The sequence below is a fragment of the Trachypithecus francoisi genome, unplaced genomic scaffold (assembly GCF_009764315.1).
Source record: "Trachypithecus francoisi isolate TF-2019V2 unplaced genomic scaffold, Tfra_2.0 Lachesis_group0, whole genome shotgun sequence".
Lineage (NCBI taxonomy): Eukaryota > Metazoa > Chordata > Mammalia > Primates > Cercopithecidae > Trachypithecus > Trachypithecus francoisi.
Genome location: NW_022681453.1, coordinates 144368370 through 144388726, shown reverse-complemented (window position 1 = coordinate 144388726; position 20357 = coordinate 144368370). Strand labels below are relative to the sequence as shown.

At 41.8% G+C, this 20357-nt stretch overlaps 1 protein-coding gene and 1 pseudogene across 2 annotated transcripts in view; both read left to right on the top strand.

Annotated features, from left to right (window-relative positions):
• TM4SF4 (transmembrane 4 L six family member 4) overlaps positions 1-15217 on the top strand; it is a 38300-nt gene extending 23083 nt beyond the window's left edge. For both annotated transcript variants that reach the window (XM_033212348.1, XM_033212347.1), the window contains 2 exons: positions 10584-10773; positions 14507-15217. In XM_033212348.1, coding sequence (XP_033068239.1) covers positions 10584-10773; positions 14507-14524 — 208 coding nt within the window. In that variant the 3' untranslated portion in view covers positions 14525-15217. The remainder of the gene's footprint in view (positions 1-10583; positions 10774-14506) is intronic.
• Positions 5773-7715, top strand: LOC117084039 (annotated as a pseudogene).
• Positions 15218-20357: the final 5140 nt, after the last annotated feature.

The window sequence follows — 20357 nt, the reverse complement described above, 5'->3', positions numbered from 1 at the left end:
GCGCTGACCAGGATGGCACTGTTTAGTCCAGTAGCCAGCAGCCATGTGAAACTACTTAAACTCAAATTCATTTAAATGAAATAAAGTTAAAAATACAGTTCCTTAATCACACTAGCCATATTTCAAGTACCCAGCAGACATATAGGGCTTGTAGCTACTTTACTGAATAGCGCAGATCTAGAACATTTCCATCATGGTAAATGGATCTGTCAGGTGAAGCTGCACTAGACTTTAACCTCCAAGGGGGCTTGGAGCATTTTTGTTTCATTCACCATCTCAGCCCCTCTGTCTGACAGGGACTGGCACATCCCACAGAGTCAGGAAATACAATTATCGGATCTTCCTGCACATGAAGAATGGATTCATGTCTTAAAATAATCTGTAGAACACCAGTATATTAACTCAAACCTCTACGTATTCATTTACTGTGAGAATCTAAAGAACCTTAAGAATGACTTCAGGCTGGGAAGTGAAGGGGCCTAGTTCTCTGTGATACACAGTTTCAATTTGTTCACAGATGTCCCGTATGAAACATCCCCACCTTTCTCATAGTTAAGCAATACAAGGTCTCTAACAGCCTCATATCTTGTGCAGCAGTTTCCAAATACATTTAGTCTACTGTGTGAAAAGCCCTCTTATCATGCAGAGAGGACTGTTGGGGCTACGCTACCATGGGGTTGGATTGCTTGAGCATCGAACTCAGATCCCAGCAGGCTGAGCCCCCCACCCCGCCCCCATTGAGGCTCTTCCCCTGACAGCTCACTCTCTCCACCTAGGGGTGTGTGTGTGAAGCTACAGATTATGTCTTGCTTCAAGGAGCCCTCTATTAATTCCAGCAACAACATCAGTGCCGCAGTAAACATGTTTTTCTATTTTTTCTGTTATGTGAATAATATTACCCTAGAAAATCAAAGTCGGTTGAAATAAATATATGTCCAAAACAGAGGAGGGAGAAAGAAAACACAACAGATGCCAAACAACACTCCAAAGCCATACAACGGCCTCACGTGTTCTGACTGCAGAACTTAACACCCTCCCCTCACACACGCACGCCCTGCTTGGGATGGGATGGGATCAATGCCCAAGGTCAGGGGTGACAGCTGGCCTGTGGGCCACCCCACCAAATGCCAAGCTGAGGGAAGGACAGGAAACCACTTTTTGAAGTTCCCCATATTAGTACTTCTGGGGAAGCAAGCTTTCATTCTCATTGCAGCCATTTATTGTGCATTGCTCTGTAATAGATACTTTCAACTATGTTATTTTATCTACCCCTCACAAAAGCAACTAACTAGTATCAAGAACAGGTACCAGATTATAAATATTTAATAATAAAAACAGAATAGGGTAAACCTTGCAGGCAAGCGGGAACATTTCGGAATTCCCTATTTATCTTCTGTTCACTGCACAGCTTTGATAATTACCTGAAGGGAGAATGATATGAACACCGAGACATCTGTACAGCTGCTTCAAACTATAATGTGATCAAAAATTACTGTACAGGGATGTATTACAAAACCATGTATATCACAGTTTCCACATGATTTATGGGCTATTTAAGAATGATTTTGACTACTTATGTTTTAATTTAATCCCATGTAAGATGTAAGGCTGCTCTTTGTGCAAGGTATAAAATATGCCATGATGGCTACAGGAAGAGCATTCAGGGGATGGGCCCAGGTCTCACTGTACCCTCTTTGCCATCTGGCAAACCTTCAGCAGCATTTTGTTGTCTCCTCAAATCCTGTTTCCTCCCTTCTGAGACAAGAACTCACATTCCTTTTTGATATTATCTACCACTGCCAGCTCCAAATCTTCCCTCTGACCACAGAAGTTCACCTTGAATTTCTTACGGCAGTAATTGAACTTTCTATTGCTTGGTGTTTTCAGTTAACAAAGTGCTGTTACCTACATTGTTTCATTGGATCCTCACAAAAAGTTCATGAGATTATTTAACTCTCCTTCAGAGGCAGGATAGCTGAGGCCCAGAGAGGACAAGTGACTTGACAAGAGGAATATAGTTTCTTAATGGCAGAAGCTCAAATCCAAGTTTTCTCACTCGAAGTCACAGTGTTTTTTTCTAGAACACAATTTGTATTGACTCATACTGTCTGCTTTTTGCCTAGATTCCCTGTTGGCAAAACTCATGGGATTCTACCTCCTACTCCTTTTACTATACTGTACTATACTGGTATCTGATAGTTTAAAAGGGTCTGTGGAATCTTCTTATCCAATCAGCATATAGTAACTGTTGTTATAGCTGGAAACATAACACTCATACACAGCTGCTCAGAGACTAGAAAGGATCAGTCACTTGTATGAGCCAAAACAAGAAAACTCGAGACAGTTGTCATTTGTCCCTTATTACCAAAGGGCAGCCGTGGTGGCAACTGCTTCTTCTTCGTGTTCTTGTTCTTCTTCCTCTTCCCTCCCTTCCTTTTCTTCTTTTCCTTCTCTTTTTTCTTTCTCTCCTCTTCTTCCTTTTCCTTCTTCTTTTTCTTCCCAATGATTAAGTGCTAAGTGTTTTTATGTGCATTATCTCACCTAATCTTCCTCATAAATCTGAGAAGAATTTTTATCCCTGAAAGAGAAAAATGAAGCTGAAAAAGATTAACTTTCCCAGGGCTCCATGGCTAGTAATTAGTAGCAGGATTCTTTTTTTAATTGGCTAGGAGTGGTGGCTCATGCCTGTAATCTCAGCACTTTGGGATGCTGAGGTGGAAGGATCGCTTGAGCCCAGAAGTTCAAGACGAGCTTGGGCAACATAGGGAGAACTCTCCACCCCACTGCCCCTCTACAAAAAAAGAAAAAAAAATTTTTTTTAAATTAAAAAATTAGCTTGGCATGGTTGTGCATGCCTGTAGTCCCAGCTACTCCAGGTGCCTGATGTGGGAGGATCTTTTGAGCCCAGGAGGTTGAGGCTGCAGTGAGCCATAATCATGCCTCTGCATTCTAGCCTGGGCAACAGAGCCAGACCCTGTCTCAAAAAAAAAAATATATATATATATATATATATACACACACACACACGATTTATTTATCTACATATACACATATCTACTTTTATATATAGGTGTATATATACACCTGTGTGTGTGTGTGTGTATGTGTGTGTGGTAAGTATCTTATTTTGTGCTGAAGCCTATCCAAAACATGGAACAAGAAATGAATAGACATGGTTCTGCCCTCTCAGCATGTGGGTTAGGGTGAACACATGGAACAGATCCTCATAATGCAGAAAGTGTGAGATGGAGAAGGAGTGTGGGGGAACTTTCTTCGAGAAGGTGACATGGGCTGATTTTGGAGGATGAGCAGAAGTTTGCCTTCCAGTGAGGGAGGAGAAACACATTTCAGGCATGAAAAGGCTGACATGCTTAGGGAACATCAGAGCACTGCGTGGCAGAAGCTCAGTGTGAATGAGGAGAGATTTGCAGAAGGGACCGACCGCCACACGATGTGGTGAGACTGAGAGGCAGCCAGACCTTCAGGACATCAGGGCACAGCAGAGGACTTCAAGCAAGACATGGCATGGCTACTTTGGACTTTTAGAGGCATGATGGTGCTAGTGATGTGGAAAGTATATAGGAGGGTTCAGGAACTAAAGAGAGATAAAAGCTGGCATCATAATCCAGATAAGATGGTGAATATCACCCAGGCAGCAGAATTGGGGCTTAAAAAAGACAAATTTCAGAGAGTGTTTGAAATGGAGTCATCAGGTTTAGGTGTGAGGAGAAAAGGGGAAGCTAATCAAGGTGGACTCTGAGATTTCAAATTTAGTGCACAAAATCCAGGGCTCTGCAATGTCATAGCATTTAGCACTGTTTTCCTCAGAAATGTTTGTTGATTATAATATTAAGGGAGGGAGCAAAGGTAGTTAACTTGTTCTGTCCTGAGAACCATATTAAAGAAACACCCTGGAAGGAAAAAGAAACCTGGGCATTTTGAAATACACCCTCTTGGCTTCCTTTGAGGTAGAACCTCCTCCCATCCAAGGTCTTCCTCCCTGAGACAATTGGCCATCCATCCCTTGACCCTGAGCTGCTGAAATGAAAGCAGCCTGCACAGGGTGTGGGGACAGCCATAGGAGGGGAAATAGAGGAAGAGCCAGGAGTGGTCAGTAGTCAGGGAGGGATGGGTCCACGCATGGCACTACTGGGCCAGGCTGCAACTCTCCACCTCCTTAGAAAGAGTCAAGGGCAAGGAGAGCACCCTCACATCTGTGGTTCAGACACCAAGACACTGAACTGAACACAGTTAAATGTTCTGCCTTGACATTCAACTAAGACCATCTGCATTTGCACTTCAGAAATTACTTATTAGCAAAGAATATCACAAGCTGCTTTTGAACATATTCCCAAGAGCTGAAAGCCACCTTAATAGGATGATATTGGATTTGCACCATGTAATCTTAGCTTTCATGAACCAGAAACAGTTCACAAATGTTAGCAGCCAGTTTTGCCCTTGGCTGACTTAGGGTCTAGCCACACCTCTGCCGTATACCATTTATCTCTCAGGCTTCATCTGTGAAATGAATGTGAGTAACAGCAACATACACTTCACAGGTTCAGCTGAGAGTAAATAACACGAGGTACATAAAGCACTCAGCACAGTTCCTACCACATACTTCCTTGATTCAGCCTTATTATTCATTTTTATGAATATAAAGTATTATTGTAAGTGGAATTTATTTTCATGCATTAAAACTTTAAAATTGTTATGCTTTTATAATGATTCTTTCACTTAATTTCAATCCTTTCAACCAGACATAGATAAGGCTCAAAAAAACTCTTTATTGTGATATAAGTAACCCTTGATTCACATACTATTATAGATGTATAAATCAAATGTCATAAATAAATCATTTCAAATATGCTAAGGACATAACTGCTGCAACAAAGGGCATTTGTGTAATGGGTAAGAGCAATGGCTTTGGAGTCAGACAGACCTAAGATCAAACCCAGGCACTTCCATTTATTAGCCTCACCTTCTTAATCTGTAAAATGGGTATATGTTCATTCATTCAGTGATTGTTTACTGAAGGTTACTCTATGCCAAGTACTGTTCAAGTAAAGTAGCATCTCCTTGGAGCATTAGGAAAGATGATGGAAAGCAGCTAGCCCAGAGACTGGCACAGAGGACCCAGGAAATGAGACCTGCTGCTATCTATGAAGCACTCCCTGTGCTGGAACTCGGGACAGAGACAGTGGCGCATGGTCTTTGCCCTTGGGAGCTTATAGTCCTGAAGGGAAGACAAACAAATGGACAGTTGGTGGCAGTGCGGGGTCCAGGGGCTCTGTACAATAGGGACGAAACACAGAGCGCTGGGGAGCACAGAAGGAAACCAAACCCAGGCTGAGGGCAGAAGCATCGTGGAGCTTCTTCCAGAGGAGGTGGCATCTGAATTCATCAGACAGAGCAGGCCAGCAAAGCATTCATATTCGGGCCCCCTGGTTCCTGTCCTCAGCTGAGAAGAGAGTTCTGTGAAATTTGTGGCTTTTTGCTCCCATGTTGATGGTATTACTACAGCTCCAGTGGAAACACCTGCATAATAATTGGATGCTTTAAAACATCAGTTAAGTGCATCTAAACTGCTTCTGCTCTCCTTGCTTCACTGCCAGGTCCATGAAAAACTCAGGACCCCTCTCTCCCTGGGTTTGGGGAATTGGACACAATGATCAAACTGAACGTGAACACAGCCTTTTTTGCCAGAGTCTCAAAGACCGCCAGAACCGGAGAGTTTGAGGGGAGAGAAGAAGGGCCTGGGTGTGACTATGTGGTGTTTTGTGAGGGGTGAGGCTGCAGCAGGAGAGGGACTCATGATTTCTCCAGTCACCCAAATTCAATCCTTGCTTCTACTTTCCCCCATAAATGTTTCACAAATCCCACCACCAGGAGGTGCTGTCATCCCACTGCTGTACAGGCTCTCCAAAGAGGCCCCGGACTCAGGATTGCCAGTTCTTTCACCTCAGGATCTTTTCTTCATAAAGTGTGCCTGGAAAATATTGTATCTTTATAACCTTTTATAATTGCCAAGTTTTAAAATTGTAAAGATAGAAAGGACTAAATGGAAAAATGCAGAACAGAAAGACGGGTGTTTCATGTTGAAAAAAAAAAAAAAGGCATTTTCACAATGGGTTTGCCACCAGAACACAGGTGTCATGAAAACCACCCCTAAATCAAAGCCAAAATGGGAAAGAAAAAGACTCATGTCAATATTGTCGCTATTGGACATGTAGATTCAGGTAAGTCCACTGCTACTTGCCAACTGATCGACAAATGTGGTATAATCTACCAAAGAACCATCGATGAATTTGATGCTAAGAAGGGAAAGAGCTCCTTCAGGTATGCTTGGGTCTTGAATAAATGGTAAGATGAGTGTGAGTGTGACACGTCACCCTGTGAAAGTTTGAGACCAGCAAATACTGCATGAGTCATTGATGCTCAGGACAGAGGCTTTATCAGAAACATGATTATAGGCACATCTCAGGCTGACTGTGCTATCCTGATTGTTGCTGCTGGTGTTGGTGAATCTGAAGCTGATATCTCTATGGGCAGACCCATGAACATGCCCTTCTTGCTTACACGCTGGGGATGAAACAACCAATTGTTGATGTTAACAAAATGGATTCCACCGAGCCACTCTACAGTCAGAAGAGACACGAGAAAATCATTAAGAAAGTTAGCTCTTTCATTAAGAAAATTGGCTACAACCCCAGCACAGCAGCATCTGTATCAATTTCCAGTTGGAATGGTGACAATATGCTAGAGCCAAGTGGTAACATGCCTTGGTTCAAGGGATGTAAAGTCACCCATGAAGATGGCAATGCCAATGGAACCATGCTGCTTGAAGGTCTGGACTGTGTCCTACCACCAACTCATCCAACTGACAAGCCCTTGCAGCTTGCCCCTCCATATGTCTACAGAGTTGGTGATATTGGTACCTATGTGCTAAGTGGAAACTGGTGTTCTCAAACCCAGCATGGTGGTCACCTTTGCTCCAGTCAATGTTACAACTAAGGTCTGTTAAAATGCACCATGTTGCAAGCTCTTCTTGGGGAAAATGGGGGTTTCAGTGTTAAGAACGCATCTGTCAAAGATTTTTGTAGTGGCAACATTGCTGGTAACAGAAAGATGACCCATCAATGGGAGCAGCTGGCTTCACTGCTACAATGAAGCACCACCCAGGCCAAATCAGTGCTAGCTACGCCCTTCTGCTGCTCGTCACACAGGTCACACTGCTTCCAAGTTTGCTGAGCTGAAGGAAAAGATTGATCACCATTCTGGTAAGAAGCAGGCCCTAAATTCTTGAAATCTGGTGATGCTGCCGTCATTAATGTGGTTCCTGGGAAGCCCATTTGTGTTGAGAGCTCCTCTGACTATCCTCCTCTGGGTCATGTTGCTGTTTTTGATATGAGACAGACAATCGCTGTGGGTGTCATCAAAACAGTGAACAAGAAGGTTGCTGACCAGAAGGCTTGGCAAGATCACCAAGTCTGCCCAGAAAGCGCAGAAGGCTAAGTGAATATTATCCCTAATACCTGCCACCACAGTCTTAATCAGTGGTAGAAGAACGACCTCAGAACCGTCGGTCTCATTTGGCCATTTAAGTTTAATAGTAAAAGGCTGGTTAATGTTAACAATGCATCCTAAAACCTTCAGAAGGAAAGGAGAATGTTTTATGAACCATTTGGGATTTTTTTTTTTTTTTCATGAAGCAGTTTTAAGTTTACTAGGTTATTTGTTTGTTTTTGAGATGGGGTCTCACTCTGTAACCCAGGCTGGAGTGCAGTGGCGCAATCTCAGCTCACTGCACCCTTTGCCTCTTGGGTTCAAGCGATTGTCCCACCTCAGCCTCCCAAGTAGGTGGGATTAGAGGTGTGTGCCCCCATGCCTGGCTAAGTTATTAGTTTCTAAAACCAGTACTTTTTAATGGAAACAACTTGACCAAAAATCTGCTACAGAATTTTGAGACCCCTTTTTTTTTTTTTTTTTTTTGAAGACGGAGTCTCGCTCTGTTGCCCGGGCTGGAGTGCAGTGACCGGATCTCTGCTCACTGCAAGCTCCGCCTCCCAGGTTTACACCATTCTCCTGCCTCAGCCTCCCGAGTAGCTGGGACTACAGGCGCCCGCCACCTCGCCTGGCTAGTTTTTGTTTTTTTTTTTTTTTGTATTTTTTAGTAGAGACGGGGTTTCACCGTGTTAGCCAGGATGGTCTCGATCTCCTGACCTCGTGATCCGCCCGTCTCGGCCTCCCAAAGTGCTGGGATTACAGGCTTGAGCCACCACACCCGGCCTGAGACCCTTTAAAGCAAAGTTTAATGAGAAAAAAAAAAAAGTACAGAAAAGAGCAGTCTTGGCCAGGCGCTGTGGCTCACGCCTGTAATCCCAACACTTTGGGAGGATCACCTGAGGTCGGGAGTTCAAGACCAGCCTCATCAACATGGAGAAACCCCACCTCTACCAAAAATACAAAATTAGCCGGGCATGGTGGTGTGTGCTTGTGATCCCAGTTACTCAGGAAACTGAAGCAGGAGAACCGCTTGAACCCGGGTGGCAGAGGTTGCAGTGAGCCGAGATCATGCCATTGCACTCCAGCCTGGGCAACAAGAATGAAACTCCGTCTCAAAAAATAAAAAATAAAAAAAAAAAGGACAATCTCACACAACTATGCAGAAGGTGTATCATCTCAGTGAATTCTCACAATTGTGATATGGTTCTTAGTCCATTATATAGATTAAACACAGACACACAAAAACTGACACTGGCTGGGCATGGTGACTCACACCTGTAATCACCACACTTTGGGAGACCAAGGTGGAAGGACTGACCTCAGGAGTCTGAGACCAGCCTGGGCAGTATAGTGAAATCTCCATGTCTATTTTTTTTTTTAAAGAGAAAAAGAAAAAAACTGATGCTAAAGGAGGTGAGTAACTTGCATGAGGAATACATAGCTATTAACGGGAATGCTTGGGTTCAAACCCGGTTCATCTGAATCCAAAATACCAGCTCTTTCCAGTAGACTAGACTGCTTAGATTACGTAAAATAATGACAATACTAGCATTTACTGAGCACTTACTATATGCTAAGCACTGATCCAAGCACTTTACTCATACTAACTCACGTAGTCCTAACAATAACCCTATGATATGATAATGTAACTCCCATTTTACAGGTAAGTACACAAGGCACATAGCTAGCAAGCTACTAGTACCTGTACTCTTATGGAAAGATGAATCAATGCTATAAACAGTGTTTTATTTTGAAATCAAGAGCAAAATCCTTTTCCATGAATGTTATAAAGATCTAAAAACAATAACATCAACACAAATTCAGTAGACAGATAAAGAGTTTTTCATTAAGGCTCTGAAAGGATGGAGGAAACAAAGAGACCAATTTGAACCTCTAAGAATGTGAAGAGTCATAATAATCCACAACATTTTACCAACTTTACTCATTTTTGCCTCAAAATAGTATACTTCACATTTATCTTTCAAGGCACAATGCCCTTTACTTTTATTTTTTGAGATGGAGTTTCGTTCTTGTTGCCCAGGCTGGAGTGCAATGGCATGATCTCGGCTCACTGCAACCTCCACCTCCCGGGTTAAAACAATTCTCTAGCCTCAGACTCCTAAGTAGCTGGGATTACAGGTGCCCACCACAACGCCCAGCTATTTTTTGTATTTTTAGTAGAGACAGGGCTTTGCCATGTTGGCCAGGCTGGTCTCGAACTCCTGACCTCAGGTGATCTGCCCACCTTGGCCTCCCAAAGTGCTGGGATTACAGGTGTGAGTCACTGCACCTGGCCACAATGCCCTTTATATTGCAATAAACTCTTTCTCTATATAACAAAATATAAATATATTACAGTTTCTCCTAATTCACATTTTATGTAAAATATGGATTAAGGCAAGAGATATTTGTTCCTTTTGAAGAAAACTAATTACATCTTTGTGTATGAGAGATTCCTACATGTTAACAAAAATATAGTGAGTCAAAGTCACAATTTAGTTAAAATTAGTACTTGAAATCAGGCTCTTCCCTTTAGCTATATGACACATTTGTACTTTACATGACCTCAGATGGCCACTACACTTGACAAGTCATCTGTCAAAAGTCAAAACGGTCTCTCTAACAACGATAGCTAGGATAAAGCCGTGAACATTTGTGAAATTCTACCACTGGAATGTCTTCATTTTCCTGTTCCCATCATCGATGGTGAATTTGCCCATCTTTTTGGACAGCTAACGAAAATTGTTCTGCCAGTTGTGTGACCTGGGAGAAAGTAACTTAGCCTGTCTGTGCCTCTGCTTCCTTATTTGTGAAACCAAAAAAGAGAACCAGAGGTTTCTATGGGGAATAAATGAGTGAATATGTGTGAAGTGATTAGAACAGAATCTGACACACAGGGCGTACTCAATAAAAACTGTAAGTTTTGTGGTATTTAAATTGTTAGTACAGAGTATTTTCTCCTGAAGCTAGTTTTGGATGGAAAGTAGCGCATAAGAAACATCATTATGGTAACTTTCTAGTTGAGGCAATTGCACACTTTTTACGAATGTTTCCTTTGTCCCCCATATCACCAACAGGGATTATCTCAATGATGAAGCCTTGTGGAGTAAATGCCAAGAGCCTCCCAAGGTGGTTCCCTGGAATCTGACCCTCTTCTCCATCTTGCTGGTCGTAGGAGGAATCCAGATGGTTCTCTGCGCCATCCAGGTGGTCAATGGCCTCCTGGGGACCCTCTGTGGTGACTGCCAGTGTTGTGGCTGCTGTGGGGTAAGTTAAGGCTTTTGCTATTTCTTCTCAGCATGAGAGAGGCCAGGTCAGGCCACCAGCACTGAGGGAATGAGGGGGTAAGTGTGGCCACCTGCAGAAAACCAGCCCAGGTTGGGAAGTCCAGTCAGCCCAGTCTGTCAGCTCATGGAGACAGACACATTGCATTACTGGAACCCAGAGCACATTAAGACACCCAGGCTGAAGTTGGCCATAATTTTCAGCCTCACATCCAGTTGACCATAGTTCTGGAGACAAAGGACTCTGTCTATATATAAACATTTACAATGATGTTTATATGAAGATCCACCCGAAGTGAGCATTTGTCATATGGGTACAATGTCAGCAATAGTACATCATGGTCTGGGCTGGCATGTTCTTACTTCCTCAGATGAACAGAACATACCAGTGCAAAACCTAGATTTGATATGATTTCTGATACAGAAAAAGAGGTGGTTCTTATATGGGAAGAAAAAAGGGAAATCACTCAGGCTTTAGTCTCTAAATAACATTGTAAAATACCAACAACAAAATACTAAAAATAAGAACAGACTTGCAGACAGTAACACAGTCTGATTATTTCAACTAATACCCAAATCAAATTAGGCAATTATTCACACACTTACATAAAGTTATTAAAAGCACGGATTGATGTATGAAGAAAAAAATAAAATAAAACTTGAGAGTTCCCTAATTGGGGGATTATGCAAATATATGTAAATAAAGGTCTATTCACGTAACGTAATGTTATGGTAAAACTGTAAATGACTCAAATTATTTTATTTAAAATTTAAATAAGAAGGCCAGGCATAGTAGCACATGCCTGTATGTAGCCCCAGCTACTCAGGAGGCTGACACGAGAATCACTTGAACCTGGGAGGCAGAGGTTACAGTGAGCCAAGATCGCAGCACTGCACTCCAGTCTGTGCGACACAGTGAGACCCTGTCTCAATAAATAAATGAATAAATAAATTTATTTTAAATAAGCATTACATGTATATAACTCAAAAACTAAATATGTGCATGTATACACACACGGAGAAATATATAAAGCTATTCAGTTGGAAAGTCTCCCTCCGGCCTTTGTCTTCTATCCACCCAGTTCCCTCCAGTCTCCTCGCCTAGGTAAGGTTACCTAATTTCTTATATATCCTGTCACAGTATCTCTTTTTATTATTTTATTCTCCCTATCTTAAAAGAATGTTTCCCCCAAAACTGCAGTAATATTGAAAATCCTTATGAGATACTGTTATTAGCAGGATACAAAAATTGTACATAATATACAATTATATAAGTAGGAGAAAACAAAATTCTGTGAATAGAAAAAAAAAAAATGAAAGGAAATCCAACCAAAAGTTAAATAATTGTTATTTGTAGGTAAGAAGACTAACTTTTTTCCTTTAATCTAGTGTACAGTATTAAAATTTTTTAATAGTTATATATTACATTTTAAAAATGAAAAATATAAATAAGTCTCCCAAATCAGCAGTAAAATGCATGTATTACATGTAAATTTCACTGTGTATTTCATTTTTATTTTACAAATTTTCAGTTCTATTGTCTTGTATTTAAATGTTTGGGTCTTTAAACATACTAGAGAGGAAAAGAAACTACCAACTAGCAATCCACCACAATTATTTTTATGATAGCGACTGAGAATATTGAGCATTTAAATCTTGTAATTCATCCAAAGTGAATAAATGTTTGCTAAATTATATACTGAAGTTTCAGTTTCTACATATTTTAGCTGGGTGGTAAATTTTCTTTGCAAGATTTATTGAAAATATGATTACTTTGGCTGGACACGGTGGCTCATCCCTGTAATCCCAGGACTTTGGGAGGCCAAGGCAAGAGGATCACTTGTGCCCAGGAGTTCAAGACCAGCCTTGAACTGGTCTTGACCACGGCAACATGGCGAAACCTCATCTCTACTAAAAATACAAAAAATTAACCAGATGTGGTGGTTTGCACCCATAGTCCCAGCTACTCAGGAGGCTGAGCTGGGAGCATCAGCTGAGCCCACAATGCTGAGGCTGAATGAGCTGAAATCTTGCCATTGCCTACACCCTGGATAACAGAACAAGACCTTTTTTGGAAAAAAAAAGAAAAGAAAGAAAGACAATATGATTATTCTTTAAATTGTTGATAATACTTTACTAAACCTGAGAATTATCTCTCAATTTAAAAACACATTCATAGGTGTCAGTACGTTGGTTCCTTTCAGTGAGTTTCATTTATCTGGACACCATATTTTAAAGATCTTAATGGCTGAGTCACTCGATAGTTGAAAGACAGTAGATGGACTCCATGGTTGTCAGTGCATGGACACCAGAGACACAGAAAGTGAATGTACACCACCAGAAATGTCTATTTTTTTTCCTTCCTTTCTTCCTCCCTCCCTTCATCTCTCCTCTCTGTCTCTCTCCCCCTTCCTCCTCCAACTTTTTATTTTGAAAACTTCAAATCTACATAAAGTTAAAGGAATGGTGCAATGAACACATATATACTGTCACCCATGCTCACAAAATTGTTAATATTTCCTCACCCTCTCTCTTTCTGGAATCTTGGAAAGTAATTTTTGGACATCACAAAATTTCACTACTAAATATTTCAGTGCACAAGAGCTGCAGTTTTAAAGTCAGTCTGCTGAAGATTCCTTTCTTGTGGGCAGCTGGCCTCTCATGGGACTGGTCAGCATTCCTGCCCCAGTAGGACACTGCGGAAAGACTTGGGCTCTCAGCCTAGTTCCACAGCTTACTAGCTGAGCAACTCCAGCAAGCTCACTAACTTCTCATAGTCTCAGTTATTCCAACTGCCTCTTGCCTAATTTATGGAAAGAGTATGAGATCAACATCTATCCATTCAGGCAGAAAGTATTTACTGAGAGCTTCCTGAGACTGGCACAGTCCTTAAATGAAGTGGTAGTTGTGAATGTGCCTTAAAATACATGCTATGAGGCCTGGTTTGAATGTCAGCTGTGTGGTCTTGGCACAGTCAGTAGCCCTCAACTGCTCCTTGTCTGTAAAACGTGGCTATTAATACCTACTCCTACAGTTGTCAATGGAGTGCCTAGTACAGGGTGACAAGCATGAATTCATTTGAATCCTTAGAAGGCTCAGTAAATGGCACTGAATGTTATTTACTAACCTTTTGAAAGTCAGTGAGGTAGCATAGCTTCGAATTTCCTTTAACACAGTCTCTGGGTTCTGCCTCCCTGGTTCAAATCCCAGCTCTCCTACTTGTTAGTGGTGGCTTTCCATGTAGCACTTAGTCTCTCAGCACCTCTTACCAAATTTTTTTTTTTAAATAAATGATGCATATTGTATACAATGTATTCTCCTCACGTGATGGGTGCACTGCAGTTTCAGAATTCATCAGTACCTAATTCATCATCCACAGAACCAACAACCACTTGTACCCCAAAAGCTATTGAAATTTTTAAAAATTAAAAACAAAATAAGACAAAAATAAATAAATAAATAAAATGTAACTTCCTTGAGGACTAAATAAATAAATACGTGATGCAAAACAAAATGAAGCTTCCATTCCTATAACCTCAACACAGGTGGGTGACAGATTAAAGCTCTGAAACAAAGATAAAAAAGTGTAGGAATTCAATAGGCAACCAATAGGAGCCAGGAGGAAGGCAGGTGATGGGGATGGGAAGAGGGAGGGGGAAAGCTATAATTTACCTAAATCATGACATCATAGCTAATTCACCTTTTCTACCTTCTAGGGAGATGGACCTGTTTAAACCTCTGAGATAAGCTGCTCAAACTCTACAGCATGATGACTACAATTTCTTTTCATAAAACTTCTCTTCTTGGGATTGTTAATTCCTGTCTGCTTCCTAGCTGAGAAAGCTTAGAGAAGGCAGTTATTCCTTCTTTCCAACCAGTTTTGCTCGAGTTAGAATTTTGTTATTTTCAAATAAAATTAGTTTGGCCACTTAACAAATTTGATTTATAAATCTTTCAAATTAGTTTCTTTTTAGAATTTGCCAACAGGTTCAAAGCAAACTTTTCATGATTCTTTTTATTACAAATGTAAAATGTATAAAGTCACATGTACTGCCATACTACTTATTTGTAAATAAAGATATTTATATCTTTGGATGTTTTACATAAAGGAGGAAAGCACATTTAAAATGGGAAACTAAGACCAATTTTTAAGATGTATAAGGAAAAAAGAATGATTGATGTATCATAAGTATTGGTTATTTGTCGTCTTTTTTTGCTGACTTGCTTGAGTTGCTTGTGACTGATCTTTTGAGGCTGTCATCTTGGCTAGGGTTCTCTTAAGTATGTTAAATTAAAACCTGAATTCAGAGGTAATGTAACAAAGATTGTGTGTGTTTTAGGAGGGAGGGGCAAAAGGGTGAATGAATAGCTCATCTTTTCTACAAATGTTTCCTTTGATCAAACAAAAACAAGTTTTAAAATATTGATTTGAGTAATCATTTTGTCAGCCTATTGCCCAGGGTTAAGGTAATAAGTGTTATTATTCTATGTGTCATATTAAGACTAACTGGTTTTATGAGTCAGGGACTAATAGGGCATCAGATCCATTCTGTTGATTTGTGTTCAAACCCCAACTCCACCACAAACCAGCTTAGGGGTCCCAGGACAGTTATTTTCAAAGTCTCAGTTTCCCCGTCTGTAAAAGGACACTTGAAAGACAGTCCATCATACAGGAAATTTTGAAGTCACCAAGGGTGAAGCAAGGGCCTGTGGGGCTGCCAACATGACTGTGTGCAATAAGAAGGGCCTCAAGGAAGTCCAAGCCAGAAAGTCTCCCTCCTGCCCCTGCCAAGCTAATAGGCTGCACCATGTAGGTCAGGCACATTGAAAACTGGGTTTATCAAAGCCATCGATAAAGTAATTAATGGTCACCTACTGTGTGCTGGCCCCTGAGGGGCTAGGCACTGAAAACACAGAGTTAAATGCTATAGTTTTGACCTCACTACAATGAGAATTCTGTAAGATCAGGGATTGTGTCAGGCACCTGAAACTCAATAGGCAGAAGCAAGAAAGGCAGATAGACATTGAAGATCTCATTGCAGGAACTACACACACACACACACACACACACACACACATACACACACACACAGGATTTCGATTCAGTTTAGAACATTTATTTTCAAATATGGCTGATCATCAAAATTACCTAGGGAATGTTCTAAAATTACAGATTTCTGAGCTGCAGCCTAGACCCACTGCATCTACAAATCTGGGCATGAGATGTGGAAGTCTGTTTTCTTGTCAGTCTTTTTGTTTTTGTTTGTTTGTTTGAGATGGAGTCTCGCTCTCTGTCACCCAGGCTGGAGTGCAGTGGCACAGCCATCTCAGCTCACTGAGACCTCTGCCTCCCAGGCTCAAGCGATTCTCGTGCCTCAGCCTCCCAAGTAGCTGGGATTACAGGCACCCACCACCACGCCTGGCTAGTTTTTGTATTTTTAGTAGAGACAGGGTTTCACCACATTGGGCAGACTGGTCTCGAACTCCGGACGTCAGGTGGTCCGCCCGCCTCAGGCTCCCAAACTGCTGGGATTACAGGCATGAGCCACCGCGCCCTGCCAGTCATTTCATTTTTTAAAGCTCACCAAGTGATGTCGAAAACCAGCCACTTTGAGCAACCATTGCATTAGAACACCACCTGCAGGCACAAGGATGAAGACCGAGTCAGACCCCATTACTGCCTACCAGGAGCTCACATATCACAGACGAATACAAGGTAGTACATGCTAAATACTAAACGGTGACCCTGGTAATGATGTTCCGGGGTAATGATGTTCTGAAGTTCAGAGATGCTGGGCTATTAGGACTGATTCACTTGCCTGAGTTCTTTGATGAGGGAATTTGAATGTGGCTAAGAGGCATCAATTCTTTATCCAGGGGTTTTCAAGGATTCATTATTTTAGATAAAAAGCAATTGTAATCATCATGAAATCTGCTCTCATTATTTTATAGATGAAGAACTGAAATAACCTTTGACGAGTTTTCACAAAAGGCCATTTTTCAAAACCAGTTACCATAAAATTAGAGGAAATTGCTTACTATGGATAAGAGGACTTAAAAGGAAGAGACAGGAAACAAAGGGTAAAGATGAGTGCGCCTCTCCCTTAGAGACCTCTGTATGCACACACACACCTCAAGGTTGGTCTTCAGACTGTCCAGAAACTTCTGTTATGAGAGTTGCCAACTTCGTTTTGCTTAATGGAGTACATTTCTTTATTTTTCTATGCTTTGGACTACAAGTTACTTGAACCAAGAAAAGAATCTGATTCAAGTGTAGGTACTAAGGAGTACCTAACCTAGCACATATTCGGCAGTTCATAGATTTGTTGTGTGAATGGAGGTGCCAGAGCCCTTAATTTTCTTTCTCCTGCACTCTAAGTGAACTAGTGTCCTTTGCCCTGAAATAAACTGAAGATTTCAACAATGAATAGACAAGGCTAGGTGCAGTGGCTCACACCTGTAATCTCAGCACTTTGGGAGGCCAAAGCAGGAGGATCACTTGAGCCCAGAGTTCAAGACTAGCCTAGGCAACATAGTAAGACCCTGTCTTTACAAAAAATAGAAAAATTAGCCAAGCATGGTGACACATGACTCTAGTCCCAACTACTTGGAGGCTGAGGCAGGAGGATTCATTGAGCCTGGCAGGTGGAGGCCATGATCATGCCACTGCACTCCAGCCTGAGTGACAAGCTGAAAAAAAAAAAAAAAAAAACATAAAAAATAATTTAAGGCTGGGCACAGTGGCTCACGCCTGTAATCCCAACATTTTGGGAGGTGGGCAGATCACTTGAGGTCAGGAGTTCGACACCAGCCTGGCCAACATGGTGAAATCCCGTCTCTACTAAAAATGCAAAAATTAGCCAGGTGTGGTGGTGGGTGCCTATAATCCCAGCTCCTCGGGAGGCTGAGACAGGAGAATCACTTGAACCTGGAAGGCGGAGGTTGCAGTGACCTAAGATCATGCCACTGCATTCCAGCCTGGGTGACAGAGTGAGACTCCATCTCAAACAAATAATAATAACAATAATTTTTAAAAAGAATTGACAAAACAAGTAGGAAAATGGATGTCTATGTGAAAATTAAACATGGGGCTGGAGTGATCTCGGTACACAGATCCATGAGTATAAAAATTAAAATTATATTTTCTATGACCACATTTGCTTTCTAGTTCTGAATGTCATTGCACCAGGCTTTACTTTGGGTCGTTCTTGGGATTTTCCACCCTGCCTTAGCATTCTACTGGGTTGATGAGCACAGCGCCAACAATCCACTTGAATAGAGGAAAGGAAAGAGAGAAATACTAGCAAGACAAAACCTAAATTATTATCTCAAAATACCACCCAGCTACACACATATAATATGCTCATGGACCTGAACTATTAGTGATGACGGGAAAAAAGGAATGAAACAAATTTGTGGATCACACTCAAACACACCAGCCACATGTAGAGTTGTCGGCAAAAAGCCATTATAACAAGATGCTGAACAAAGTTAGTGTGAGTGACATCCAGCTTCTCCTCTCACTGTTCAAACCCAGTAGTCTCTGCCCAGGAACTGAGGACAGCTCTGCTCTGAGCAGATTAAGGAAGACACAGAGGCTCTAGAGGATCTTCAGATGGGGTAAAAAAACAAAGGGTCAAATAGAGTGTTCCAAAACAAACATGATTCTTCCATCTACAGAGAACCAGGAGGCAGCAGGATATGGCTGAAGATTCTGGTTTGAGCTCATAAAAAAGAAATCAAAACACATACAGTGCATTCCAATTTAGTCACCATGACATGGAATAACTGTCTTGGCACTCAACTCTTGAAATGCAGGAAAGATAATTCTAGGACATACCATAATTTATTCCCAATCTAAGCATCCAAAGATGATTTAGGGAAAAAAAGAAAGAAAAGAAGAAAAGAATGCGTCCAGAGTTTAGAACAATTAATGGGGGAGGGCCACTGACATAGGCCCTCTTTCTATATCCACCTTTCTACAAAATTACTTTGTCCTGTGTTAGAAACATTAATAGTGTGACCTTGACTTTAACCCAATGTATCACTCAGGGTTCAATCAGAGAGCAATGTCTATGTATACACACACACACACACATACACACACACACACATTTGCTACAGGGATTTGACCTTACGTAATTGTTGGAACTAGTTAAACAGTCTCTGCAAGAGAGCCGTCTTCGTGTCTGGTGCTGGATCTTGAAGTCCACAGAGCAGGCAATCAACAAGGCAGTCAGACTTGGATGTAAAGCCTGAGAGAGAAGAACAAGCTGTAACCCGCAAGCATGAACTGCAGCCATGAGAGTGGACTGGAACCCTGTTCATTCTTGTTGCGTCTGACGTTATGGGTGTCCTGCAGAAGCTGGAGCCCTTTGTCATGGAGCTAAAGACACACTACCCGGCCCAGGCGACCCAGACACTGAAGGAGAATCCTGGGGAAGATGAATGGTTGCAGGCCCAGCCGTCCCGTGTTAGTGAGGGGAGGCAGCGGATAGCAACCATGCCTGTGCGCTAAAAAGCAGATACTCCTTCTCTTCTGCCTCCAAAGCTCTCAAGAATCCCTCCTGCGGCGCACCGTAACAGGAAACACAGGAAAGGGAATTTGGGGAAATGTAGTTCTGTTTAGCCTGGCACATTACCAAATGGCTGTACCCAATGTAGAGAAGAGAGTGACTTTTTAGTTTTCTTGTCTGTGTATGTGTGTGGTTTCTTAGTCTAGGTCAGGGTTTCTCAACCTCTACACTATGGAAAACCTGCCTCATTCTCCCATGACACGCTGTCCATGTCTGAGTGCCTGTGTCACGTTAGGTCGCCTAACTCGTTCTTCCCCCTGGACTGAGAACTCAGAGACTATCTCATCAGCATTTGCATCTCTTTCAAGCGCTGAGCCTGGCACATGGTAGGTGCTCACTCAGTGGGATGTTGTCATTGTTATGATGGTGTGACAGTTATTCTGCTCAAGGGAAAATGAAAGGGCTGCTCAAGCATTTTGGAATCAGGCCATTCATAATAAAAATAACCCCAGACCTTGGTAAGTGATATGATTGACCAAGTGGTTGACCACGTGTTCACAGCTGCCCATTTCTTACCCTCTGCTTTGTCGTGACCACATTTTAGTCAGGCCTCAGCTCTGCTTGCCCCAAAGCCTGAGCTGGCACGAAAACCCCCCTTATCAGTTTAGCTAGAGAACTGTTCCTGTCAGTCTCTGCCCCCTTGCTTGTCCAACTTCCCGTTTCTGCTAAGCTCTGCCTACCTCTCCCAATAAAAGAAAAGCTTTTTCTGTTTGTCTCTGAGACATTTGCAAATTCCTGAGATTGGAGAGCTTTCCCTATTGCAATAGTCCTTTTGAGTAGCATTTCTTCTTATCTAAGTCCATGTTTGTTTTTATTTGACACAAGCCTGTGATATAGAAACAATGATAAGCCCCATTTTGCATAAGAGTAAAGTGAGGCTTAGAAAAAATAAATAACTTTCCCAGGGCCCCAGAAACAGCAAATAGGAAATCCAGGCTCCAAAGCCAAATAAATGGTCCGACTATCTGAGGGTGAGTCCACTCCCTCAGCC